Source organism: Mus caroli, unplaced genomic scaffold, assembly GCF_978045245.1.
Source record: "Mus caroli unplaced genomic scaffold, Mus_caroli_1 scaffold_1, whole genome shotgun sequence".
NCBI lineage: Eukaryota > Metazoa > Chordata > Mammalia > Rodentia > Muridae > Mus > Mus caroli.
This window is the reverse complement of record NW_028227256.1, coordinates 50,035,119-50,063,073: the sequence shown is the minus strand read 5'-3', so window position 1 is coordinate 50,063,073 and position 27,955 is coordinate 50,035,119. Positions and strand designations below refer to the sequence as shown.

General features: G+C 40.1%; 1 protein-coding gene across 12 annotated transcripts in view; it reads left to right on the top strand.

Moving 5' to 3' along the window:
- Nucleotides 1-27,955, top strand: part of Pms1 (PMS1 homolog 1, mismatch repair system component) — a 98,926-nt gene that overhangs the window by 30,937 nt on the left and 40,034 nt on the right. For all 12 annotated transcript variants that reach the window (XM_029479084.2, XM_029479079.2, XM_029479076.2 and 9 more), the window contains one exon: nt 13,081-13,244. In XM_029479084.2, coding sequence (XP_029334944.1) covers nt 13,081-13,244 — 164 coding nt within the window. The remainder of the gene's footprint in view (nt 1-13,080; nt 13,245-27,955) is intronic.

Sequence of the window (27,955 nt, the reverse complement as noted above, 5' to 3'; positions counted from 1 at the left end):
GTTCTCTTCTAGAATCCAAGACATTACTAGCTATAGGTAATTAGCTAGGTTTACAGTACTAGGCATGAATTGATTCCAGTTAAGTGGGCCTTAAGCCTTACTAGGTGTCTGTAAGTTCCAAGTCTTGAGGATATATTACCATGCTGGTCACAGGTTTTATGCGTTGTAGGACTTTGAATTACCATGATCCTTTGGAAGTTTGCAAAGGTGCTTTGAGAGCTAACCTAACAGAGTGTGCTTTCAAGTCAGTTCCATCTGTATTCTTCCAACTTACTAGTCCAAAGTGTTGTGTCTTTAGCAGTAAAGTCTTATCTTTAAGGTCTGAGAGGCAGTCATGGGCTGCAGCAGTTGTCTATATTGCTTGGAAATCTCTTGGACTCCCTTGACCATGACTCAAATAGAGGTTGTTCATGCCTGGCACTAAATCCAAATAAAGTTATGCCACCTGGAGTGATAATGCTACCCACCCTCCAAGAGCCATAGACTATCTAACTTTATTTTATTACCTTCTCTTGTCATGAGATCTTTATCCCAAGGTAATGGTTGTTTGCTTAGAGTTCACTTTCCACTGTTTTTTTTTTGTTGTTGTTGTTGTTTTGTTTTTTTTCAGAAATAATTGGGTGATGAATTCTTGCTAGGCCAAAAAGGTCTTCATTTGCTCCTATTTGTGTCTGGAATACAAATGTTTGTTTCTTTGAGTTTATTTTATTTGTTTTCTTTAACAAAAAAATATTATCGATAGGCCTCTGCCATTACTGACTGAAATACCTAAGAAAGTTCTATACTTTGACCACATCCTTTCTTTTCATACTCCTTGAAGCTCATTGTCTTGGCACAGACCCTGAATAGTTAGCAGAAAAGGATTCAGCTATTGACTTAGTGTTTTATTGTTGTGGTCAAAAGTCTAACCAAAAGCAACCTGGAGTGCAAACAGCTTATTTTGTTTACATGCCCACATCATAGTCTATCATCAAAGGAAGTCAGGACAGGAGTTGAAGGCAGGAATCTGAAGGAAGATGCTGAGCTGGGAGCCATTGAGGAATGTTGCTAACTGGCTTGCTTCTCCTTGTTTTCTCAGTTTGCTTTCATATACACCCATGATCACCTGCCTAAGGGTGATGGTATAGTGGGCTAGGCAATCCATATTAATCATCCACTAAGAAAATACACTCTAGACTACCCAGGGGTGGTACGGTGGGTTAGACCCTCCTACATCAATCATTCATTAAACAGATACACTACAGACTTTCCTAGAAGCAGTCTAATAGAGGCATTTTCTTAATATGTTTTTTCCCTCTCCGTCTATCAAAGAAAAGAAATGTAAAAGGTCAAAACAAATAGCTAATAAGACAACAAAACAAATAAGCATGCAATTTTTTTTTTTTTTTTTTTTTTTGGTTTTTTCGAGACAGGGTTTCTCTGTGTAGCTATCCCGTCCCGCGGGATTCAGCTATTCGTGGGTGCGAGGGGGACCGCGAACCTGGAAGGAAATGGGAGGAAAAGAAAGAGGGGCGGAGACCAAGTAGAATTGTACCTATCAAGGTCTCATTTATTAAGCTGAGGTGCCTTCTTTTTAAAGCATACATCGCGGAGAAAATGGGAGGGGTCGAGGGAGAATTATACAAAGAACAAAGAAGTGGGCATCTGCTGACATGGGGGCTGAGGTCAGGCGCCAAACTTGCGGGCACTCTGCATCTTATCTCTGGAACATAGATCCTCCTTGACAGCCTTGGGTGTCAGGCTGGGCTCAGGCATAGCTCATGTCCTTGGATGTCATGGGAACTCAGGAAGAGATAAGGAAGAGGGGACTTTTATTCAACTTTACAGCCTTAGGTATTAGGAAGGGAATAAGGAGGAAGGGGGGTGGCAACCAGCTCTTAGCACAAGGCCATTTGATTTGTTAAAGAGATTTGAGAAGGGATCACTTTCTCACGGGATGGTCTCTGACATCTCCCCCTTCTGAATTAAATTTAATAAGGCCACACTTAACTGAGGTGATCAAATAATCTCTTCATCTTTAGATGAGCGGGCATTACCATGGCTGGGGGGACATTGACCCGATTCCTCCCGTGGGTGCTGTCACAGACCCACACTTGTGGCTCTTGGTATCTTTTGGGGAGGTGAGGCAGAGCCTTAGAAAAATTATTAATTGTAACTGAAATTAGATACCAACCTCTTTCCAAACCGGGTTTGTCTCTCAGGGAACTCAGAAATGGTCTATATGGACCTTCCCCTGCAATACTTAGTTTGCACCCATGCTGGGCCCATACCAGATTCGCATTTTTAACGAACCAGCATGCACAATTCTGAATTTTGTGCAGTTCTCATAGGAGAATTATCAACCTCAGACTCAGTAAGGCCTCTACAAGAATTATGTCAATTGTAACGCCACAATTTGTGGCTCTTAAGCTATAATAGGAGCTGGAGGTCACCCTTCTTTGTCCCTATTGTCTCCAAAACCTAAGGAACCAAGGGGACTCTGCATTAGCAGCAAGGGTGGAAAATTGGAGACTTGAGTCGCAGTTTCTGTCTCGGTGGGAGGAGGATCTTCTTCGTCTGAGTCCTGGATATCCAGATGATGGTAGTGGACTGCAACCAACCGGCTTACTTAGAGCAGCTTCAATCTGTGACTTAACAAAACTGGTTAATTTTTAAAGGCCCAGGGGCCAAAAGACAAAAGCAGCAGAATACCCAAGAAAGGTCCCAAAAGTGTGGGAAGCAAGGTAGTGACCCAGGGAGAAGTAGAAAACCAATTTTTATACCAATATTCTTGTTTCTCTCTGTTACGTTTTCTCTCTTTTAAACTAGCTCTAACTTTATCTATGCTATCTTGAACTAAGCCAGTCTTGTCAGAGTAAAAACAACACTCTTCTAATATCTGAAATTTTTGTCTTTGTAACCTTAATATTTGTTATATCTTGTCTTATAGTTGAGACCACTACTTTTAAGACATTAACCTTTGCCTCTAATGTTTTATCTACAATAAGTTGCTAATATTCTTATGCATATCATTAACAAAATGATCAGTATGCAGCTGTTGATCTAAAGCTGTGGTAGATATTGAAGTTAAAATTGCAATTAAAGCAGTAAATCTTAAAATTGCTCATTTGACCTTTTTTAAGTTTGCATTTCCAGATTTTTAAACTAAGGATCATTTCCTAATTCTAACAGGCAGCAAAACATATGTAAGTCTCTTTAACAAAATCATAACAGCAAATTTCTTATCTAAATTAGGATCTACATAATTAGTTAATTGACAACAATTACAATGAATATGAAAAGACTTGTCAAGATTGGTGATCTTAACTCTTAAAATTATCTAACAATATAGCATATATGTAAGGTACAAAAGCTTTCACAGCTATAGGGGAGTTGGCCTGAATGGCCAAAAACAGTGTCTCTGATGAAATCTTGTTAAATACACTGTAGCAGTCTCTTTGCCTCACAAGTCCTCATTTATAGTTGTCCTCAAATTGACACCAGGTTGGCTCTCCTTGCTGTAGCCCATGGCAAAGATAGGAAGTTTCTTCATCTTGTTTGTAAGTGGCTGCTCTCTCTGATTCCTCTTTTTCTGTGCACTTAACACAGCTTTATTGTCATCACTGCCAGGGCACTCATGAACTCACAGGTCAGTCTGTCACAGGAATCATTCTGGAAGCTAGCATGCTTCTGCAGTATTCTGTGGATAAAACAGAAACACCGCCCTCTTTTCCCCATAATAACCTTCTGTTCAGGCTTATGCCATGTGTCAATGAGTGTATCCTTATCATCTCACCTAGACATGATTATGTCTAGTTTTAAGATACTATGAGGCATTTATTAAGTTCTTAGACATCTGAATTTTAAAATTCTTAAAAATAAAAGTATGATTTAAATAATGTGTATGGGGGTATAAATAATGTGTATGGGGGTATAATTTCTCCCCTTTTTGTTTAAAGAAGATAGAGTTTTTAAAGTTATATAATACCTTGTCTTTGAGAATTGTAAAATTGTTGACAAAACCACTTAAATATTGGACTGTTATAGTTGGTTTTAATATAACATGGACAGTGACTAATTAAACTTTCAATTGTTTTTCTTGAAGAGAGATTGTAACTAGAATTTTTGAAAAGTTATTATAGTCACATGTGTATAATTTATTTATTTAATAATCAGAAATAAGAGAAAGTCCTTAAGTTTGCTTTGAGAATAACTATCTTCTAGAGAAAAGCAGCTTGATCAGTAAGTCTAAAACCCAAATAATTATAAGGATCTTGAGTTTGTATTTTTTTAGGAGCTATCTGTAATCTTTAACAGTTAAAGCTTTATGTAAACCTTTACAACATAAAAGCAAATCTTGGGGGGCTTTTCTAGGCAACCCAAGACAATTTCTTAACTGTCTAAAAACAGTCTTCTTAAAGGAACAGTTTTTTTTCTTATAAGTCGCATAAGCAATTGCAAGCTCTGGGATATAATATGACTATTAATATACAACTTAAAGTTTGATTGTTCAACATTTTTAAACACCATCTTTAGCACACAATTTAATTATCTGTGCTGAAATAGGATATGTATGTGATTTAATTCACATATACTTTTCTCTCATATAAAGGCTATTTTTTAAACACAGTAAATGGGATGCATGCATGCATGAATTTATAGAAGATATAGGAGCATGCATAAAAACATTGTTTAACTTATTTTAAGATAATGACTATTAATTTTACTTAATATGATGGTATGTAATAGATCAAACATCAATAATCTGCAATAACTAAATTAATGGCTGTTTGGAACAAGGAAAAGACATATATATAAGCAAACTCTGTACACTATAACTTTATATAAAGTAGGCAAGTCAAATCGCAATGTATTGATAAATTCTACAGCTTGATTGACCTTTTATAAACGTTGAATTTAAACTTTATTTAGAACAACATCTGGCTAGGTCTGTAACAAGGCTCTAAGAAGTGCCACACAAGCCGCGCTGAGGCTGCTCTCCTTTGAGCTCAGCATCAACCTAAATGCAAACATTTTCTCAATCTGAACACTCTGTCAGAGTCTTGGCCCAAAGATTATCTCTATTTTGAAGTATCTTTAAAGACCTGTTTTTCTGGGTTAGTACTGTTTAGAATGACTTCAACCCTGAGTTCTCAATTTTAAGCTAACTTTCTGTTACAAGCAAAAGGCTGCCTGCCCCTTTAAGAGCTTGAAATTGGCCCTTAGCAGGGCTTTTTTAGCTGTACTTGGCTCTTAGCCACAGTGCAGCTAACTTATCAGTTTGTGCTATGCAAATTGAGACTGCTTTTTAAACAAGTTAAACTAAATTAAAGGATGTACAGCCAGCAGATGAAGTTTTAACCATTTATATTTTTTAACATGAAACACAGAACAACAATCATTCAAACAACAAAACAAAAACAAACATGAATTGACAAATATATGGACAATTTGGTGCACCAAAAACAGACAATAGACAGACAGGGAATAGAACTTGGTGTCTCAAAGGGACACAGATATCTTAATCAGAGCTAAGAATATCTCCATAGGAGATAGAGAGGAAGCAGGACGTCTCCCGTTTTCCTTCTGTTTCCAGGAGAGCTCTGAAATAGCTTATTTTCATTTTTTTCTCTTTTTTGCTAAAAGGTCTCAAACAGGGGATAACTGCTTTTCTAAAACTTATTTTCTCTCTCTCATGTTTAGAGTCTACTTCCTTATCTCCTTCTTCTGGGAATACATCCAGAGAAGGGAGAGGAGGCACAGTGGTTGCTTTGATAGTTACTCTTCAATAAGAAAAGACAGTTGTAGGGACCGCATCGGGACCCTCATTAGCTAGTTTATCATTTAAGTCTCTACCTAACTTTCACCATTTTTTACAATGTATCTCTGCTTCATCTATAATAAACCATGGACATACCTGGTCTATGAAAATAAAAAGTCTAATCTAATTTTTCTTTTTTACTCGTACTCCTCTTTCTCTGAGAGCTACCTTTAAGCCTTTGATGAAGGCTGCCTCTTTAGATAGCTTGTTTCCCATTACCTGAAGTGGAGATGACTCACTCACCAAGGACTTCTCGCTCTTCCGTGAGCAGCGGAAAGGGTCCTTCACTGCTTCTGAATTGTTGGAGTCGCGACGAACTTCTCTGGAACCTCCACCGATTAGGAATTACCATCCGGACCTCGCCCTCACGTCGGGCGCCACTTATCCCGTCCCGCGGGATTCAGCTATTCGTGGGTGCGAGGGGGACCGCGAACCTGGAAGGAAATGGGAGGAAAAGAAAGAGGGGCGGAGACCAAGTAGAATTGTACCTATCAAGGTCTCATTTATTAAGCTGAGGTGCCTTCTTTTTAAAGCATACATCGCGGAGAAAATGGGAGGGGTCGAGGGAGAATTATACAAAGAACAAAGAAGTGGGCATCTGCTGACATGGGGGCTGAGGTCAGGCGCCAAACTTGCGGGCACTCTGCATCTTATCTCTGGAACATAGATCCTCCTTGACAGCCTTGGGTGTCAGGCTGGGCTCAGGCATAGCTCATGTCCTTGGATGTCATGGGAACTCAGGAAGAGATAAGGAAGAGGGGACTTTTATTCAACTTTACAGCCTTAGGTATTAGGAAGGGAATAAGGAGGAAGGGGGGTGGCAACCAGCTCTTAGCACAAGGCCATTTGATTTGTTAAAGAGATTTGAGAAGGGATCACTTTCTCACGGGATGGTCTCTGACATGTAGCCGTGGCTGTTCTAGAACTCACTTTGTAGACCAGACTGGCCTCGAACTCAGAAATTCGCTTGCCTCTGCCTCCCAAGTGCTGGGATTAAAGGCGTGCGCCACTACTGTCCAGCCAAAAAAAAATTGTTATCACCTCTGTTTTGTGTTGGACACTTACTCAAGGGAAAGGCCTGTCCTGGGATGCAGGTGATAGACCAGGAGACATTCTTCTGGAGAAGGCTGATTTTCCCACCCCCAGAAGGTATCAATTGCAAATAGCTTCTTGGTTAGGGATGGGACTTTGTGTTCACTTTCCCATGTGCATGCTGGAAACTGATTTGAACCTGTATATAGTCTCTATGTATCAGCCCTGTTGAGTCTGGAAGACACCATTTCCTTAAAGTCATCTACCACCCCTGTCTTTGAAATCTTTCCACCCTTTCTTCTGCACACATGCCTGAGTCTTCAGGGAGAGGGGTTTGATAAAGAGACACATTTAACACTGAGCAGTCCAAAGGCTCACTCTCTTGACATTGTCCAGTTGTAGCCTCTGTGTTAATTGCCATGCACTGTAAGAAGAAACTTATTCTAAGGAGGGTTGATGTATAGTATATCAGTAAGTCATCAGGAGTCACCTTCTTGCTGTGGGTAGATCCTAGGCTTAGATTGTTCAAAACCTACTTTTAATAAGTGTTCTTGAATGCTTTAACACTCCTTTTATCCCACACACACCACAGGTAGTGGAACAAAAAGGGAAGTACAGCAAAGGAGGATGTGAACCTGTTTAGAAATATTTCTTTAGAGAAAATCCATTCTGTATTATCAGGATATCAGCAGCTCAGTTCACACGAAATCAGCTGTGGCAGCTCAATCCACTCCCAAACACCATTCACAAACCAGCAGTGGCAGATCAGTCCAGAAGAAACCGCAAGGCTCTGTCAGTAGGAAGTGGCAAGAAGCCACTGGAACACCAGCAGAGGTTTTTTGGTGCATTTCTATCTATAAAGCCATGACAAACGACGACTAAGAATGAAACGGTGAGGACTAGCATCAACAAAGCCCAACAATGAACATCAAAGACTGGCAAGGGATGCCAATACTGTTCTGCGCTATCTACTGCCCATTGGGCTATATTTATATCCTTTTAAACATCATATGTTCTCTCAAGCATCCACTCTAGCAAAACATCACATGCCCATTTTCCAGGCTGCCTCCAGAGAAACACAAGTGTCTGTTTTTAGCAAAACATCCTCCCACGTGTCTGCCTCAGCAAAAACATCCCATAAGGAACTTTCCAGAAAAACATCACATATCACAACTTAGGTCTTCAAAGAAACCAGGAATTTCCACTTCATATCCCCCCTTTCTGTTTAAAAAAATGTCTTTTGCTCTAACATCAATTTATACACAATAGAAACAATTATAAGAACCATAGAACTAGTACTTTAAACAAGCAGCTTATATACAATATAGTCAAACAATCGTCTAAGAAAAAAACCCTTACATTTCTGTCAGTATACAACTAAGGAAAACAACCTTAAATTTCTGTCAGTATACAGTGGTTAAAACAGTCTACCACCCCAGATGATAACAGCCATAACATCAAGTGACTAAAGCCGCCCACCCCAACATGAGAGGTTGAGATGGTCTTCTTATATTTGCATCCTGCTGAATTGGGGTTAAGAATTCCTGTTTTGGGGCCCAAGGGCAGAAATGGTTAGTTTTTAAAAAGCTAGCTGTAGCTTTTTTTTTTTTTTTTTTTGCCAGTTTTTGAATTATCTAGTCTTAGTGTTGTCTGTCCAGTCTCTATGTGATCTCTCACTTGGGCTAGCCCCTTTGAAGTTGATTTGCATGCATAGTTTTGAAAAATCAGAAACTGAGACAGGTCTGCGAGAGTGAATCACCTGGGCTGTTTGCTTTGTGAAAGCATTCACCTCTCAGCTGATAAGAGGCTTTCCATGTCAGATCTAATATTTATAAGTTTTGTTGGTAACTGTATTTTTTTCATTCCCTGTAGATACATAAGCATAACCATGTCCCCATCTTAACAGTATTATTTAGTCTGTCCCTGGGGGTGTTTACTATTCTTTTTGTTTAATAAACATCTCTTTTAAGGTACAATTGGCTCTTTCTATAACTGCTTGTCTTGTGGGATTGTGTGGTATACCAGTAACATGCTTTATATTGAAATATGGAAAGAATTACTTATTATTAATTCCAATAAATGTGTAATTATGCTATCAGCTTTTTTTGGAACTTAGAGCAGTTGCCCATTGAAACCCTGAGTACATGTCAATGGTGTATATACCTTTGCTTTCCAAATTCTGCAAGATGGAAAACATCCATCTGCCAGATGTCGTTTCTTTTGGTACCCTAGGGTTAGTTACTACTACCAGGTAATGGAGTTTTAGTTGTATAGAGAACACATAGGACTTCCCCCCCCCCCTTTGGCTTGTTGCAAAGTGATGGAAATTTTTTTCTTTAAACCTTTCCCATTAGCATGATGTTTCTCATGGTGTTTTGAGGCTTGTAACACATTTTCTAGTAGTAATAGGCTCCTCATTTCCTTGAGGTAATCCTCCAGGCAAATCTGTATCAAACTGTATTTGTACTTCGGATGGCTTATTACAATTGTAAAGTAACAAAATTAATTCTGAGTGATCAGGTACAAACTCAGCAGTCTCCATATGTAAAACAACTCTCTCTGCATATAAAGGCTCTTGGTATGTTGGCAGTAGCCCCTTTATAAATTTGGAAGCTCAATCCCTGTGATGTCCTGCATTTGGATAATGGGCACTGCTTGTAATACTTCCTGATCACCTATATTAATACCTTCTGCCGGAGCATTGACCACATCACCCCTGATTTCCTCACTTGCTTTCCCTGGAATTGAAGGAATATTGGTTTAAGTACCCCATTTTTGTAAAAGATTCCTTCCCCATAAGTTTATGGGTGTGTCAGCCACATAAGGTCTCAATTTCCCTGTTTGCCCTTCTGGTCCCACACAGGTGATCCATCAGACAGTTTGTCTTATCCGTGTGAAAACCTTCTGAAGTGTCCAATCTGGATCCCAAGACTTTTGGGAAAGTACACTAACATCAGCTCCTGTATCCACCAAACCTTCTATGTCAACACCGTGCATTTGTATCATTAATTGTGTCTCTGATCATTAACCACTGTTTGCCAGAGCACCCGATTTCCAGTACTACCCCAAACCCCTATCATTTCTATCGGTGCAGCCTTGTCCTTGCTGTAAGGAAACAACAGTTGAGCCATTCTGTCCCCTACATCAATTTGCATCTCCTTTTTCACCTCTGCCACTTTTATTTCTTCCAAGCTATCACCATCTACTATACCTGGATGCACAATAAATTCTTGAGAAGTTAATCGACTTCTTCCCAGGATTGTTCTCACTGTCCCTGAGGGTAAAGGACCATAAACACCAGTGGTTAATTTGTAATATTCCACTCTTGGGGATAATGCAAGAGGGGTCTCTGTACCCTCTGTGTTAATTACCATCTGCTGTAAGAAGAAACTTCTCTAATGAGGGTTGAGGGATGCACTGATCTATAGTATACCAAAAAATCATTAGGAGTCACCTTCTTGCTGTGTCCTTGCAGCAGAATAATAAGGGTAGATTTTCCATTAAGGCCCATGGCTTATCCAGTCTCATATTGTTAGCTATATTAGCAGTGGGAGGTATTGGTTCAATCTCATAGAGTGATCCTTCAATTCATTTTTAAAAAGTTGTTGGCTATTCCCATAACATTTGTACCACCAGCACATCTTACAAGCCTGTCTCTGTTGTGGGTCAAAGGTTGTGTAGCTGCATAATATTGATGATGATTTTCTCCCCTGGTAGTATGCAGAATACTTTAAACACTTGTCAGTAGATGAAGCTTCTGGTTTGGCAACAGTTCTATTTCTCCATGTTTAGTGGCATAATTGAGTGGCTCTTCAGCACTAGGATGTTAACCTGTAGCCTTGGCAATGTTTTGAGGAGGGGCTATAGGACTCCTTTAGACAATGACTTAAGATTTTGGTAGTCCTGTTTATGAGAGTTTATGGGTGAATCTTGTGACATTGCTAGGAGAAAAAGTCTCATAGCATACTCTCTAATACATAATGTCCCCTAAACCTTCCTTGAGTATGGAAGTGCTTTGTAGATGTATTCATTGGGACTGGACTCCACAACTCTTTATTTTAATTGGTGGTTATATTTTTCTGTAATGGTCTTTTTCTCTTGAAAAGTGAAGTTTCCTTGATGAGGGGTGAGTTCTACACTTATCTCTGGGTATAAGGACAAATATTTAGTATATAATAAGAGATTATACTGGTTTAGCTAAATGGCGGTTGTCCATGACTTCATTAGCCCTGGATAGTTGCTTTGGTCTCTAATACCAGGCATGGTCTCTGTCATTTTGAGAATGTCTTAAGTTCAACTCGAGAGCTTTGGTTACTGCCGAGGTACTGTACTCTTAGGGTTATTGTGCCATGTTAGTTGTTGTGGTTCTAAGGTGTCATAGCTGGGTAGGACTATTGGTTGTTTACCTCTTTTTCAAGCTTGCAGGGCTCTTTCTGGTACCATGAAAGTTAGTCCTCAGTGAAGAGGCATTCAGGTCAGTTTTATCAGCTTGTCTTTGATGGGATCTCATGGTGGGTGATATTATAGTAGGAGGACACGTGCAACTGGGAGAGATGACAGAATAACCAAGGACTCACAAGAACTTTAGAGCCTGTTGAGAGCAGTTCACCTAGCAACATAAGACCTCCCACTAGGCCCACTGCTTAGTCTTGCCACATTAAGGACCAAACTTCCAACACATGAAGGTGAAGGGAGTAGTCCTTATCATTCATATCCCAGCCTCATTTAATGTTTTATTTTGAGACAGGATCTGAATAGGTTACCCAAGCTAGCCTTGAATTCACTGTTTGAAGTAGGTGTCTTCAATTATTATCCTTCTGCCCCAGTCTCCGAAGTAGCTAGGATTGCCCCAGGCCTAGCTTATCCTCCCTTGATCCTAATGAAATACAACCAAGGCTAAAAACTTCCTATAACAGAATCTAAAGAACAGCAGTCAGGAGCAATCATTTTAGATGTCTGCTTCCTGCCCAACACTTGCAATCTTCTCTGGCTTCTCTCGTTTTGATACCATGATAATCAGTTCCTCACCAACAGCAAACCATTTCCTGTTGAATCTCCTGACCTGTGACCTGAATTAATCTCCTCATTTAAGTTACCCAGATTCAGGACTGTTTGTTGTTTAATTTAGATGGATTTATTGTATGTGCACTAAGTGTTTAGCTTGCATGTATGTAAGTGTACCACACGTGTGCCTAGTATGGAGGAGGTAAGAAAAGGGTAGCAGAGGGGGTTGGGTCTTCTGGATCTAGAGTTACAGACAGCTTGTAAGGCTGGATCCTCTGCAATAGCAACAATTGCTCTTAACTGCTGAGACATTTCTCCAGCTCCTTGGGTTTTTTTGTTTGTTTGTTTGTTTGTTTGCTTATTTGTTTGTTTTTTGCTTTCATTTTGGTTTTGTTTTTTGCAACAAAAAACAAGTGAATACAGAAAACTAGCAGTGCTGAATAAGATTCATATTGACACTATTCTTGAAAATGCAAAAGTGGCTGTGCAATTAGAGGTGGGTGGAGAATGGAGGAGTTTGGATCTAAAATACTGTAACCAGAGCATGTGGTTCTAGGGACAGCTCAGCAGATGAGGAAGCATGGCACTAGACAGAAATAAGGATCTGCCTGGAAATTGCAATGACAATGCCCTTGCTATGTTTATGCAGCAACAGTACATTTGGTATCGTACTGTAAAGAATGCAGTATACAGTGTCTATGGAAGAACAATACCTTGCTACACTACTATAACGAACTCACTTACCCTGTTGGTAGTTAGAGCTTTTTGAAAAGTCAAAATTAAGAATTATGGACCAGTTTTTTTGTGGCAGAAGAAATTTCTAACAAATCAACATCAAAAAGAGACTCATTTGGAAAAACTGTTCTTTATAGTGGTATGGCATGCCTAAAGTTATTGTATATGCTGTGTAGTCTTATATCACCTAAATGTTATACTCTAATGTAGACTAACCTACATCTCCACATGGTTGGATTGTCCTAGGACTTCTTAAGATTGCACTCTAGTAAACCTGTGTTTCTCTGCCCATTTAAAAATAAAATTACTCTTGTTTACTCAGTGGATCCTGAGTAGAAGAGCCTAGTAGGGCATTAGAGTAATTTACAGAGATGGCCCTTCTTGGACCTCTATACTATATACTTGGAGGAAGATTGGTCTTTGTGGTAGAAAGGGTTGATTACTGATTATATGGGAATTTAGATATGTGCGGTTTCTTCTGTATCTAAAATGCTTTTATCTGCCAACAGGTACAACTGTAACTGCTCTAAAGTTGTTTAAGAATCTACCTGTAAGAAAACAATTTTACTCAACAGCTAAAAAGTGTAAAGATGAACTAAAAAATGTACAGGACCTTCTCATAAGCTATGGTGTCCTGAAACCTGACGTGAGGATTACTTTTGTACATAATAAGGTGAGCATGGTTATATTTTGTAAGAAAATTTTGTAGCACTATAAGAAGCACTATATATGAAGAGATGGTATAATCTGTATTAATGCATGCCATAGAGTGGACATTTACCATATTCCACAGTTGTACTTCATTTGTTGAAAGTCTAACCCCCTAGTAGGAAATGGTTCCTGTAGAGGTGATTAGGCCATGAGGAGCCCTCATAAATTGGCTATGTGAAAGAAACCAGAAGAGCTGCTTCTGTCTTCTGTCACCTGGGGATGGGGAAGAGAAACCAAGAGTTGGCCTTCATCAGAAGCCAAACCTGTTAAAACCTTAATCTTGGCTTTTCCAACTCCCCTAAAAATAACTTAATAACTGTGAATAACTGAAAAATAACTGTGCAGTTTGTGGTATTATTTTTTAACCAACTCCAGGACAGTATATAGCTTTCTTTCTTCCCTAAAAAGTTTGGTCTACATCCTTCAGTTTTGTCTTTAGTATATGAGGAGCACTGAAGACCTATGGGAAGTCTACTAGAACCTTCCACTTTATAATACCTGCCATCAGTGAGTCCCAGAGACTTCCATCCAGGAACAGCTCTGGAGTGTGTCCCTTAGGCAGGTGAAGATGGCAGTACTTTTTCCCCATTTGAGACCCAGAGTTGCTTAAGATCTCTAAAGGCCACTCCAGCTCATTTCTTGTGTAGTGAACCTTGGGAAAAACAAAGGTTTATTATATCTTTTCTAGACATTCATTTTTCCTTGATTCCACATAAGCACGTTGAAATAGTCAATGGATGGAGAACAGATTCACACAGGAGTAAATGGGAAATGGGGAATTAACCTTCAGTGATACCAGAATCCATGGGTACCAGGTGTTTCGGTCTGCTGATGTCCTCACAGAACATGCGAATGAATTGGTGATGTACCAGTTTGCAATTGTCCTCCAAACTGAACTCAGAGAAGTTTAATGTGTTATTTAGAGTTATACAGCGGGTGAAGGGTTGAAATTGGATTGGAAATTGGATGGGAAACTAGCATACCCTGGCGTACAGGTTCTTCGCTTGACTGAGGTCTCTTCCCACTTTGCACTGTCTTGTCTTCTTCATACTTTAGAATATTTGCAGTAACTGAATGTATATGAGCACTTAAAGCTCAGAGTGACAAAGGAATTCATTTTTTTTAGGTATACAAATTTATTCTATAATTGCATATCAGCTTTTATTAAACATTTTATTCATTTACATTTCAATTGATATCCCCCTTCACACTTATTCCTCCACAAGACCCCCCCCCCTCCCGCCCCAACCTTCTTTCTCTCCCTGCCCTTTGCTTATGATTCCTGCCTCACCCCTCCAGCATCCTCATGCACTGGGGCATCAAGCCTTCCTCCCCTCCCATTTATGTCAGATAAGGCCATCCAGTGCTACATATGTATCTGGAGTCATGACTGCTTCCATGTATACTCTTTGGTTGGTGGTTTAGTCTCAGGGAGCTCTGGGTGGTCCCGTTAGTTGTTACTGTTTTTCCTATGGGGTTACAATTCCCTTTAGTTCATTTAGTCTTTTCCTTAGGTCTTCCATTGGGGTCCCTGGGCTCAGTCCTATGGTTGGCTGTGAACATCCACATCTGTATTGGTCAGGTGGTGGTAGAACCTCTCAGGAAACAACGATGTCAGCAAGTGCTTCTTGGCAGCAGCAATAGTGGGTGGGTTGGTGTCTGCAGATGGGATGAACCCCTAGGTAGGGTGGTCTCTGGATAGCCTTTCCTTCAGTTTCTGTTCCATTTTTTGTCCCTGTCTTTCCTTTGGACAGGAACATTTCTGAGTTAAAAATTTTGAGATGCTTGGGTGGCCCCATCCCTCTACTGGGGACCGTGCCTTTCTAGTAGAGGTAATCTCTATAGGTTGTAGCTCAAGTCATCACCATTGAGCCCTGGGGGCCTCTTGCTTCCCTGGACTCTGGGGCTTTCTAGTGGCTACTCCCAGTTTCCCATGCCACACTGCTACATGTTTCTATTGTGTTTCCTGACCCTCTGTACTTTTCTCCTGTCCCGTCCAATACCTGTTCTGCTCCTGTTTCCCCCCCCCCCCCTCCTCTCTTCCTCCCAGTCCCTCCCTCTCACTCTCTACCTCCTGTGATTATTTTGTTCCCCCTTCTATGCAGGATTGAAACATCTAAACTTTGGTCTTCCTTCTTCTTCTTAAGCCCCATATGGTTTGTGGGATGTATCATGAGTATTCTGAGCTTTGCAGCTAGTATCCACCTATCAGTGAGTACATATCATGTGTGTTCCATTGTGTCTGGGTTACCTTGCTGAGGATGATATTTCCTAGTTCCATCCATTTGCCTGCAAATCTCATGTAGTCATTGTTTTTAATAGCTGAGTAGTAGTCCATTGTGTAATTATATCACATTTTCTTTATCCATTCTTCTGTCAAGGGGCATCTGGGTTCTTTCCAGCTTCTGGCTATTATAAATAAGGATGCTATGAACATAGTGGAGCATGTGTCCTTGTTATATGTTAGAGCATCTTTTGGGTATATGCCCAGTAGTGGTATAGCTGGGTCTTCACATAGAACTATTTTCAGTTTTCTGAGGAACCACCACATTGATTTCCAAAGTGGTTTTACCAGCTTGCAGTCAAACCAGCAATAGAGGAGTGTTCCTCTTTCTCCCTATCCTCACCAGCATCTGCTGTCACCTGAATTTTTTGATCTTAGCCATTCTGATTAGTTTGAGGTGGAATTTTAAGGTCGTTTTGATTTACATTTCCCTGATGACTCGGGATGTTGAACATTTCTTTAAGTGCTTCTCAGCCATTCGAGATTCTTCTGTTGAGAATTCTCTGTTTAGCTCTGTACCCATTTTTAATAGGGTTATTTGGTTCTCTGGAGTCTACCTTCTTGAATTCTTCCTATATTTTAGATATTAACCCTCTATTGAATGTAGGGTTGGTAAACATCTTTTCCCAATCTGTGCATTGCCATTTTGTCCTACTGACAGTGTCCTTTGCCTTACAGAAGCTTTGCAATTTTATGAGGTCCCATTTGTTAATTGTTGATCTTAGAGCATGAGCCATTGGTGTTCTGTTCAGGCAATTTTCCCCTGTGCCAATGTGTTCGAGGTTCTTTCTCACTTTCTCTTCTTTTAGATTCAGTGAGCATATCTGGTTTTAAGTTCTAGCCAGAGCAATTAGGCAACAAAAGGAGATCAAAGGGATACAGATTGGAAAGGAAGAAGTCAAAGTATCACTATTTGCAGACAATATGATAGTATACATAAGCAACCCCAAAAATTCCACCAGAGAACTCCTACAGCTGACAAGCAACTTCAGCAAAGAGGCTGGATATAAAATTATCTCAAACAAATCAGTAGCTTCCCTATACTCAAAGGATAAATGGGCTGAGAAAGAAATTAGGGAAACAACACCCTTCACAATAGTCACAAATAATATAAAATACCATGGTGTGACTCTAACCAAGCAAGTGAAAGATCTGTATGGCAAGAACGATAAGTCTCTGAAGAAAGAAACTGAAGAAGATCTCAAAAGATGGAATGATCTCCCATGCTTACCAAATCAATCTACAGATTTTCATTGCAATCACCATCAAAATTCCAACTCAGGTCTTCATAGAGATAGAAAGTAATTCTCAAATATACCTGGAATAAGAAAAACCCAGGATAGTGAAACAATTCTCAACAATAAAAGAACTTCTGGTGGAATTATCATCCCTGACATCAAGCTGTACTACAGAAAAATAGTGATATAAACCGCATGGTATTGGTACAGTGACAGGCAGGTAGATAAATGGAATAGAATTGAAGACTCAGAAATAAACCCACACACCTATGGTTACTTGATCTTTGACAAAGAAGCCAAAACCATCCAGTGGAAAAAGACAGAATTTTCAACAAATGGCTCCAGGTTCAACTGGTACTTGTCATGTAGAAGTAAGCAGATTGGTCCATTCTTGTCTCCTTGTACAAATCTCAAGTTCAAGTGAATACAGGAATTCTTTCATATGTTTTAGTGAATTGCTATGTTTAACCATAACATTAACAAATCATTTCTTTTATTATATTTAGTATATTTTAATACATACTATAATGTAGTATAATTTTATTTCTTCCCTGAGCTCCCTGTAAATCCCTCCTTATGCCCCTTCTTTATGTCTTTGTATGACTTCACCTCTTTTTCATTAATTTTTACATACATATGTATCTACATATATATTCTTAAATACATTTGCTTGTGTTCAGTTTTTACTAACTTGTCAGAAGAATCTTTATTTTCATGCTTTGTGAAATGTTTATGATAAAAATCTTTAGTCATCTTAAAAAAGAAAAAATTAAGAAGTGTCAGCCACCTGTTCCTGCTGGCAGAGAGCTCTACCAGATGATACCTTGAGACCCTTCCAGCTTTGCTGTGCTGGGGCGCCTCAGGTTGTTGATGGACTGGCTCATCCTGCTAAAATAACCCTGTGACCTCTGGATCCAGAGGACATTTAGTAATTAGAAGTTAAATGTTTCCAAGTTAAGAAAAGAGCAAGGTCAAAAGAAACATAATCAGTAAGAGGAGACTGATTAAAAAAAAAAGGAGAAGAAAGAAATGAAGAGAAATCAAAATTATACATTCATGACAAAAGCATGACTACAAGTAAAGATAATAATTTAAATAGAAAATAGAGGAGAGATAAAAGAGGAGAGTGAAAGTGAGAATAAGAAAACAGTTTGCTAGGATGAAGAGCTCTTACTCATTTAGAATGGGGCACATGTCTTAGGGGTTTTCAGGGTTATGTTAGTTTCTTAACCAATGTCTTCTTATCTGAATACACATTTTTTTTCTGAGAAGGGAAAGAAGTATTTTTGTAGGGTGCTATATTTTATTATGGGTAGACGGGGAGCACAGCATCTGTAGCAAATTCAAGTTCTTCATCCATTTCAGGGGTAGTTCAGATCCTAGCCAGTGTGTTGAGAATGTTCTACCATGAACACAGTCAGTAATTACCCCAAATCTAATAGTAAAATTGTCGTGGCATTGACATTTTAACTAAATCTGTACACTAAGCCTTGCTCTGCTCTCAGCTGTTCTTTTAAACCTGCTCACTTTCATCCCTCTGTGTTCCTGTGAAGAACTTGTCTTTGTCTAAAACTTAAGTATAATGATACCGATGAATGTACTGTTTCTGCATTAGAAGCAAACAATCATATTACACATAATATGAGAAGTCCCCTTGCTATTTTGATAACTTGGATTAGCTGGTGTTCCCTCTTTTTATGAAGGTTTAACCTGCCAAGACATTCTTTGAATACTGATAATGTTGATGTACTTGCCAGTATGGTTATGTTAGAAAGAAGTATTTTTCTTCTTTCATCACCATGTTCCTTGAAAGCATATTGAATAATGAGATAGCCAAAGTGGATTCAGCGAGTTTATTTAAAGTGAGAGGAGTGCTTCAGTTTTAGGTTTAGTTCAAAGTACTAAGTACCTGTGCTGCCCTGCTCTATGAGGTTTTGCATATACATTAGTAAAAAAAGGCTATTTTAGTCTGATAACATTGTAATTACTGATTATCGCATATGAACCAAAATAATTTTGTAGTTTCCTAGTTTATATTATGATTTCTAGTGAGGGCTATTCAGGGCTAGGGTTAGGATAATTTGTGAATGCCCCTATTGTTGCTTTTTTTTTTTTTTAATTCTTCTCTCATGCAATATATCCCAATAGTAGCCTCCCCACCTTCTAGACACCTCCCATATCCCCTTGCCTACAGATCCACTGATCCTCCAGTTCCCTTCAGAAAACAGCAGCCCTCTCAGAGATACCAATCAAACATGGAATAGCAAGATTCAATAAAACGAAACACAAACTCTCATATTAAGGTCAGATGAGCAGCCCAGTAATAGGAAGGGTGGTCCCATGAGCAAGCTAAGGAGTCAGAGACACCCTGACTCACACTATTAGGAATCCTACAGAAACTCCAAGCTGAACAACCACAGCATGTTTGCATATGGCCTAGCACAGATCTACGCATGTTCCATTGTTGCCACTTCAGTGTCTGATCCCTATTGAACCCTGCTTAGTTGATTCTGTGGGCCCTGTTCTCCTGGTGTCCTTGAGCCCTCTGGCTCCTAAATCCTTGCTCCTCCTCTTTTCTTGGATTCTTTGTGATATTCCAAATGTTTAGCTGTGTGTTTATCTGTATGTGCTCCAATCAGGTGCTGGAGGAAGCCTCTCTGATGATGATTGGGCTAGGTACCAATCAATGAGTATAGCAAAATATTTCTCTTCTTTCTCCTCCACCTCCTCCTCCTCCTCTTTCTTCTTCTTCTTTCCTCCTCCTCCTCTTCCTCCTCCTCCTCCTTCTTCTTCTTCTTCTTCTTCTTCTTCTTTCTTTTCTTCTTTCTTTTCTTCTTTCTTCTCCTCTTCTCTCCTCTCCTCTTCTCCTCTCCTCCTCCTGCTGCTGCTTCTTCTTCTTCTTCTTCTCCTCCTCCTCCTTCTCCTTCTCTTCTTCTTCTTCTTCTTCTTCTTCTTCTTCTTCTTCTTTCTTTTCTTCTTTCTTCTCCTCTTCTCTTCTCCTCTCCTCCTCCTCCTCTCCTCTTCTCCTCTCCTCCTCCTCCTCTCCTCTTCTCCTCTCCTCCTCCTCCTGCTGCTGCTGCTTCTTCTTCTTCTTTCTTTTCTTCTCTTCTTCTTCTTCTTCCTCTTCCTCCTCCTCCTCCTCCTCGTCTTTTTCGTCTTCGTCTTTGTCTTCTTCTTTGTCGTCATCTGTTCTATTAGGTTCCTGGTCTTCCAGGAAGTATCTGGCATGGGTTCCCTCTCATGGCTTGGGCCTCCTTAGACAAGCCATTGGTTGGCCGCATCCCACAAGCTGAGCCAACATTGCCCTAATCACAGTTTGCAGTCAGGACAGATAGATCATAGATTTTTGTGACTTGCTTGCTGTCCTAGTCCCACCACTGGGAGCCTGCACTGGTTATAGAAGATGGCCAGTTTAGTCTCCATATTCTCCATTACTAGCAGTCCTTACTAGGGTCACCCTCATAGGTTCCAGGAAGTTTCTACTATATTAGGTTTCTACATTGCCTCCTAAATGTCCATTTATTCCAATTTTTCTCACACTCTATCTCTCCCTCCCCCATCTGATCCCTCTGTTCTCATCCCCATCTGCCACCAGTACACCTACAAAATCTATTCTATTTTCTCTTCCCAAAGAGATCCATATGTCCCCCTAGATCCTTCATTTTAACTTAGTTCCTCTGGGTCTATGGATTGTAGCATGATTATCAGTTACTTAAACAGATAATGTCCATTTATATGTAAGCACATACCATGTTTGTTTTTCTGGGTCTGGGTTACCTCACTTAGGCTAGTTGTTTCCTAGGTCCATCCATTTCCCTGCAAGTTTCATGATGTCATTTTTTTTCTCACAGCTGAGTAATACACAATTATGTAACTATGCCACATTAAAAAAACAAACAAACTGTCCTTTACTTGAAAGACATCTAACTTGTTTCCAGTTTCTGGCTATTATGAATAAAGCCAAGGTGAACACAGTTGAGCAAATATCCTTGTGGTAGGATGGAGAGTCTTTTGGGTATATGCCCAAGAGTGGTATAGCTGGATCTTGAAATAGATCGATTCCCAATTTTGTGAGAAACCTCCATGTTGGTGTCCATAGTGGATGTGGGGCAATGGAGTCTGGTCTCCAGTCAAGCTGAGGTGTGGAACCCCAATACCGAGTGGTGGTAATTCCCACCTATATGGGACAGTAGGCGTTCCCTCATGTCTCCTGGACTCCTGGCTCTTGTCGAAGTTACCACTCCCATAGCCCCCACAGGAAAAGCTGTGGCTAGTAGTCACGTAGACAATGTCCCAAGCTTCTGACCTTCAGGCTAGACTCCTCCCAGTTACCTTGCAACAGCAAGATAATACAAGCCCACTATAAGAGGGGCTGCTTGGTCCCACCTTACTCTCTCATTCTCTCTCCTCACTCTCATAAGCTTTTACCTTCCTTGCTCTCCCTCTTACTCTCTCTCCTCATCCTCTCCTCGTGCTCTCTCTCTCTCTAACCTCTTACTCTCTCCCTCTTACTCTAGCCTTTCTTCTCTCTCTCTCTCTCTCTCTCTCTCTCTCTCTCTCTCTCTCTCTCTCTCTCCTTTTCCCCCTTCTCTCCTCTTGGCCATGGCCAGTCTCCCTCTCTCTATTACCTTCTCTCTTCCCCCTGCCTTCCTACAATAAAGCTCTAAAACCATAGATTGTTTCTGTTCATCAAGGCCCACTGTGCTTGGAAGATGGGATAGGCTTGCTCCTATTGAGCCGTTTCTAATCTCCCAATGGAAGGTCTTCCTGTGCTCCAGCCAGGGACCGGACTAAGGACTCTTGCCTGCGTGGGAACATCTCTTCCTCTGCCCTCTCTCCTGTATCCCTGGGGCCAAGGGTGTCGCCCCAGGGCCCCTAGTAGTGGGGACTGCCCCTTGTCCATCCCCCATCGAGTGGGGTCAGTGGCTTTGATCCCCCCCCACCCCCTGGGGCCAAGTGAAAAGCATCTGGCAGCCCTCCTGCATCTGTCTGTCCAGAGCACAGGAGCTATGGCCAGAAGTGGGTTTTCTCCCTCCCCCCCTCTTTCCCTACCCTCAACAGCCCTACAATATGTAGACATTTGAATTCCCATAAGAAATGTAGGAGTGTACCTTGCCCCACATGCTTGCCAGCATGAGTTGTCACTTGTGCTATTGATCTTAACCATTTTGACAGATATAAGATGGAATCTCAAAGTAGTTCTAATTTGCGTTTCCCCAATAGCTAAGAATGTTGAACATTTCTCTAAGCGTTTCTCAGCCATTTGAGATTCTGTTATTGAGAATTCTCTATTTCAATCTGTCCTCCATTTTTAATTGGATTTTTTGGTTTGTTGATACCCAGTTTCTTGAGTTTTTACATATTTTGGAAATAAGCCCTGTGCCAGATGTAGAATCAGTGAAAGGCTTTTCCCATTCTGTAGGCTGCCATTTTGTCTTATTGATGGTGTCTTTTGACTTTCAGAATCTTTTCAGCTTCATGGGGTCTCATTTATTAATTGTTGATCTTAGTGCTTATGCTATTGGTGTTCGTTCTGTTCAGGAAGTTGTTTGCTGTGCCAATGTGTTTAAGGCTATTCCCTACATTCCCTTCTATCAGGTTCAGTGTGTTTAGTTTTGTTTTGATGTCTTTGATCTACTTAGACTTAAGTTTTTAACAGTTTGATAGATATGGATCTATTAGCATTCTTCTACATGTAGACATCAAGTTAGACCAGCATCATTTGTTTGGGGGTCTGCTTAAATTCAACATAACTCAAACATTAGGCCAATGTAGATGACAAAAATTTATTCTAATCAAGCTGCTACTGATTCATCAATGCTACAGAACAGAGTAGGGAGCTGAACTGTGACCCTCAAGGCACATTGTATAGCATATTTAAAGGATAAAAACAATAAATCAAGGGGGAGCAGGGTAAACTGTAGCATTGTCCAAATATATTTTTGACATTAAGGATTGAACAAGGGAGTTTCTCTTGGTCAGAATAGGAGTAGGCTGGGCCTGGGACTGTGAACTTAATTTGACTCTGCCAGCAAGATGGAGAAGTTGTCCTTGAGATATCTGGACTCAGAAAACTGTCTCCTTACAAGTTGTTCCTGAGATGTCTTGATTCAGAAAACCATTTTCTTACAACAGAAACTTTTCAGCTATTAGGAAGACCTCAGCTCCCTTAGGGCCTAGGACTTTGAACTTAGTTTCTCCCTGTGATTAAATGGAGTCTGAAAATGAAATGGTAGTACTTAGAATAAATTCCTCTTGCTTGTTCCCAACATGTTGAAGATGCTTTTTTTTGTCCAGTATGTGTTTCTGGCTTCATTATAAAAAATCAGATGTCCATAGGTATGTGGAATTACATCTAGGTCAACAATTCAATTCCATTGATCAACATGTCTTTTATGACAATACCATTTGGTTTTTATTGCTATAACTCTATAGAATAGGTGTGTGTGTGTGTGTGTCCCGTTGATTTTGCTAGTGTAAAATTATTTCCTGCATTTTCATGGGTACAGTAAACTCTTTTGAGTGGTTTTCTTTCTAGTGTCTTCTATCGATCTGGACTTATAGATAAATAATGTTTATATTTGACTGTATCATGGAATATCTTCTTTTCTCCATCTATGGTGATGGAAAGTTTTGTTGGATGTCGTAGTCTGACCTGATATCAGTGGTTTCTTAGAGTTTTCAGGATATTTGTTAAGGCCCTTTTGGGTTTTAGAGTTTCTGTTGAGAAGTCAGGTGTAATTCTGATAGGTTTGCCTTTATATGTTACTTGACCTTTTTTCGTGCAACTATTAATATACTTCCTTTGTTCTGTATGTTTAGTGTTTTGATCACTATGTGGCAAGGGGACTTTCTTTTCTAGTCCAATCTGTTTGGAGTTTTGTGTGCTTCTTGTATCTTAGAAAAAATTTCTTCTATGATTTTCTTGAAAATATTTTCTGGGCCATTGATTTAGGATTCTTTCCTTCTACTATTCCTATTATTCTTAGGTTTGGTCTTTTCTTGTGTCTCAGATTTCCTGGATGTTTTGTGTCAGGAATTTTTTCAGGCTTAACACTTTCTTTAACTCATGTATGTTGTGGATTTGGTGTATTGCTTATATTATGTTAATTTGGTTCCCAAATAACACGAGAATTCACATATCTACATGTAAGACATAGCGGGTCCCTGACCCTAGTTGGCTCTAGTTGTGTAATAATGTTGTCAGCGGGCAGTGTCGGGCAGGTAGACAGAGACGGTTCCCAGTGAGGAACATGGAAGAGAGAGGAGAAGGCAGAGCCACATCAGCAATGCCAGGGAAGCAGGAGAATCAGGCTTGAGAGCTGGAGAATCGAAAGCATACAACCATGTAAGAGCAGGGGAAGAGTGGCCCCAAGGGCCACCCTACCTACCCACAATAGGATCTTTGGTAGCAAAGATGGAATATAGAATTTAGTAAGTAATAATTCAGGAGTATTGGAGGGGGGGCATTAACAGTGTGGAAGTTTGTGAGTGGGTATATATAGGAAAGGTAGGAAAGGATAAAAGACACATATCTATAATTGATTCCTGAGTTCAGGTATTTGTCTACACTAATATGAGTTACTTCAGTCTTCTGTTACTTGGCAGATAACTTGAATGTCTCCCAACTCCTGTATAGTGTGTTTCATGTATTTAAAGTTTGTTATTCACGCCTCACCTCCATTCCACCAACTTGTTTAGCAGCAGCTGTCTATGAGAGAATGGGAAAAGTCTTCCTGGGATGCATAGTTCAAGGTGGTTAGTTAAATGAATTAGCTGATCTTAAAATCGATATCCATAAATATTTTAAACACTCTGTCCTCCCAGATTTTCTCTATACTCGTTGTTCATTCCCAGGTATTTTATTTTCTTTGAGTGTATGGTAAAGTGGAGTGGGCCCATGTTCTCTCTTATTTTTTAATGTTTGATGTTCATGTATAGAAAAGCTATTGATTTGTGCATATTGAATCTGTATGCTGCCACATTGCTGAATTTGCCATTTCTAGAAGTTTTCTGGTCAAATTCTTGGGATCTCTAATGTCTAGCACCATGTCCACTATGAATAGGAATAGCTGTATATCTTCTTTCCTGATTGTTTGCCTTTAATTTCCTTCTCTTGCGTATTGCCTCAGTTGTACTTTGAAAACAGTATTACTTTGAAAATAGCTAGTACTGTTGAAAATGATTGGGAATACTGTACATCCCTGTCTCATTACTGAATTCAGAGGGATTGAGTCAATCTTTTTTTCTATTTCAGATTATGTTGGCTGTGGGTTTCTCATATATAGCTTTTTACTAGGCTGAAGTATGGTCCCTGTGGTTCTCAATTCTTCTAAGACTTTTATCTTGAGGGCATAACCATGAAATGCTTTTTCTGCATCTACTTAGATTATATGATTTGTATAATTAAGTTCACTAATATGGCTTATTACATTAGAGGCTTGCATATATTTAACCATCCTTACATTCAGGTGGTTCAAGCCAGGATGGTGGACCAATTTTGAGATGCATGTCTGTATTCTGTTAGCAAGTGTGTTACTGAGTATTTTGTAGTATTTTATCTTCTGTTCTTTCTTATTTTCTTTCTTTCTTTCTTTCTTTCTTTCTTTCTTTCTTTCTTTCTTTCTTCCTTTCTTTCTTTCTTTGTTTCTTTCTTTGGATATGTTCTTTATTGACAATTCAAATGTTTTCTCCTTTCCAGGTCTCCCCTTCTGAAACACCCTATCCCATCTCCCCTCCCCCACTTCTATGAGGGTATTCCCCCACCCACCCATTCCAGTCTTACCTCCCTGGCATCCCCCTACACTGGGGCATCGAACTCCCTCAGGCCCAAGGGCCTCTCCTCCCACAGATATCCAATAAGGCCATCTTTTGCCACATATCAGCTGGAGCCATGGGTCCCTCCATGTATATCCATTGGTTGGTGGTCTAGTCCCCAGGAGCTCCGGGGGTCTGGCCAGTTGACCTCCATGGGGCTGCAAACCTCTTCAGCTCCTTCAGTCCCTTCTCCAACTCCTCCGTCGGAGACCCCTTGCTCTGTCCAATCTTGACTGCAAGCAGCTACTCTGTATTTGTCAGGATCTGGCAGAGCCTCTCAGGAAACCACCATATCAGGCTCCCATCAGCATCCATCCTATATACAGTCCCGGCATCTACAATAGAGTTCAGGTTTGGTGACTGTATATAGGATGGATCCCCAGGTAGGTCAATGTCTGCATGATCTTTCCTTCATTCTGTGCTCCACACTTTGTCTCCATACTTGCTACTGTGAGTATTTTGTTCCCCCTTCTAAGAAACACTGAAGAATCCACATTTAAAAAACAAACAAAAAAAAAAAAAACAAAAAACACACATATTGGTCTTCCTTCTTCTTGGGATTCATATGGTCTGTGAATTGAATCTTGAATATTCTGAATTTTTGGGATAATATACACTTATCAGTGAGTATATACCATGTGTGTTCTTTGGTGACTGAGTTACCTCTCAGGATGATATTTTCAAGTTCCATTCATTTGCCTGTGAATTTCATGAAGTCATTGTTTTTTTTTTTAAATATATATATTTTATTAGGTATTTTCTTCACTTACATTTCCAATGCTATCCCAAAAGTCCCCCCCATACCCTCCCTCCCCCCACTCCCCTACCCATCCACTCCCACTTCTTGGCCCTGGTGTTCTCCTGTATTGAGGCATATAAAGTTTGCAAGACCAATGGGACTCTCTTTACAATGATGGCTGACTAGGCCATCTTCTGATACATATGCAGCTAAAAACACAAGCTCTGGGGGCTACTAGTTAGTTCATATTGTTGTTCCACCTATAGGGTTGCAGATCCCTTTAGATCCTTGGGTACTTTCTTTAGCTCCTCCATTGGGGGCCCTATGATCCATCCAATAGCTGACTGTGAGCATCCACTTCTGTGTTTGCTAGGCCCCAGCATGGCCTCAAAAGAGACAGCTATATCTGGGTCCTTTCAGCAAAATCTTACTAGTGTATGCAATGGTGTCAGTGTTTGGAGGCTAATTATGGGATAGTTCCCCAGGTATGGCAGTCTCTAGATGGTCCATCCTTTCGTCTCAGCTCCAGACTTTGTCCCAGTAACTCCTTCCATGGGTGTTTTGTTCCCAAATCTAAGAAGGGGCAAAGTGTCCACATTTTGGTCTTCGTTCTTGAGTTTCATGAGTTTTGCACATTGTATCTTGTATCTTGGGTATTCTAAGTTTCTATGCTAATATCCACTTATCAGTGAGTACATATCATGTGAGCTCTTTTGTGATTGGGTTACCTCACTCAGGATGATGCCCTCCAGGTCCATTCATTTGCCTAGGAATTTCATAAATTCATTCTTTTTAATAGCTGAGTATACTCCATTGTGTAAATGTACCACATTTTTTGTATCCATTCCTCTGTTGAGGGGCATCTGGGTTCTTTCCAGCTTCTGGCTATTATAAAAAAGGCTGCTATGAACATAGTGGAGCATGTTTCTTTCTTACTAGTTCGAAAATCTTCTGGATATATTCCCAGGAGAGGTATTGCGGGATCCTCCAGTAGTACCATGTCCAATTTTCTGAGAAACCGCCAGACTGATTTCCAGAGTGGTTGTACAAGCTTGCAGTCCCACCAACAGTGGAGGAGTGTTCCTCTTTTTCCACATCCTCGCCAGCATCTGCTGTCACCTGAGTCTTTGATCTTAGCCATTCTGACTGGTGTGAGGTGGAATCTCAGGGTTGTTTGGATTTGCATTTCTCTGATGATTAAGGATGTTGAACATTTTTTCAGGTGTTTCTCAGCCATTCGGTATTCCTCAGGTGAGAATACTTTGTTTAGCTCTGAGCCCCATTTTTAATGGGGTTATTTGATTTTCTGGAGTCCACCTTCTTGAGTTCTTTATATATATTGGATATTAGTCCCCTATCTGATTTAGGATAGGTAAAGATCCTTTCCCAATCTGTTGGTGGCCTTTTTGTCTTATTGACAGTGTCTTTTGCCTTACAGAGGCTTTGCAGTTTTATGAGGTCCCATTTGTCAATTCTCGATCTTAGAACACAAGCCATTGCTGTTCTATTCAGGAATTTTTCCCCTGTGCCAATATCTTCGAGGCTTCTCCCCACTTTCTCCTCTATAAGTTTCAGTGTCTCTGGTTTTATGTGGA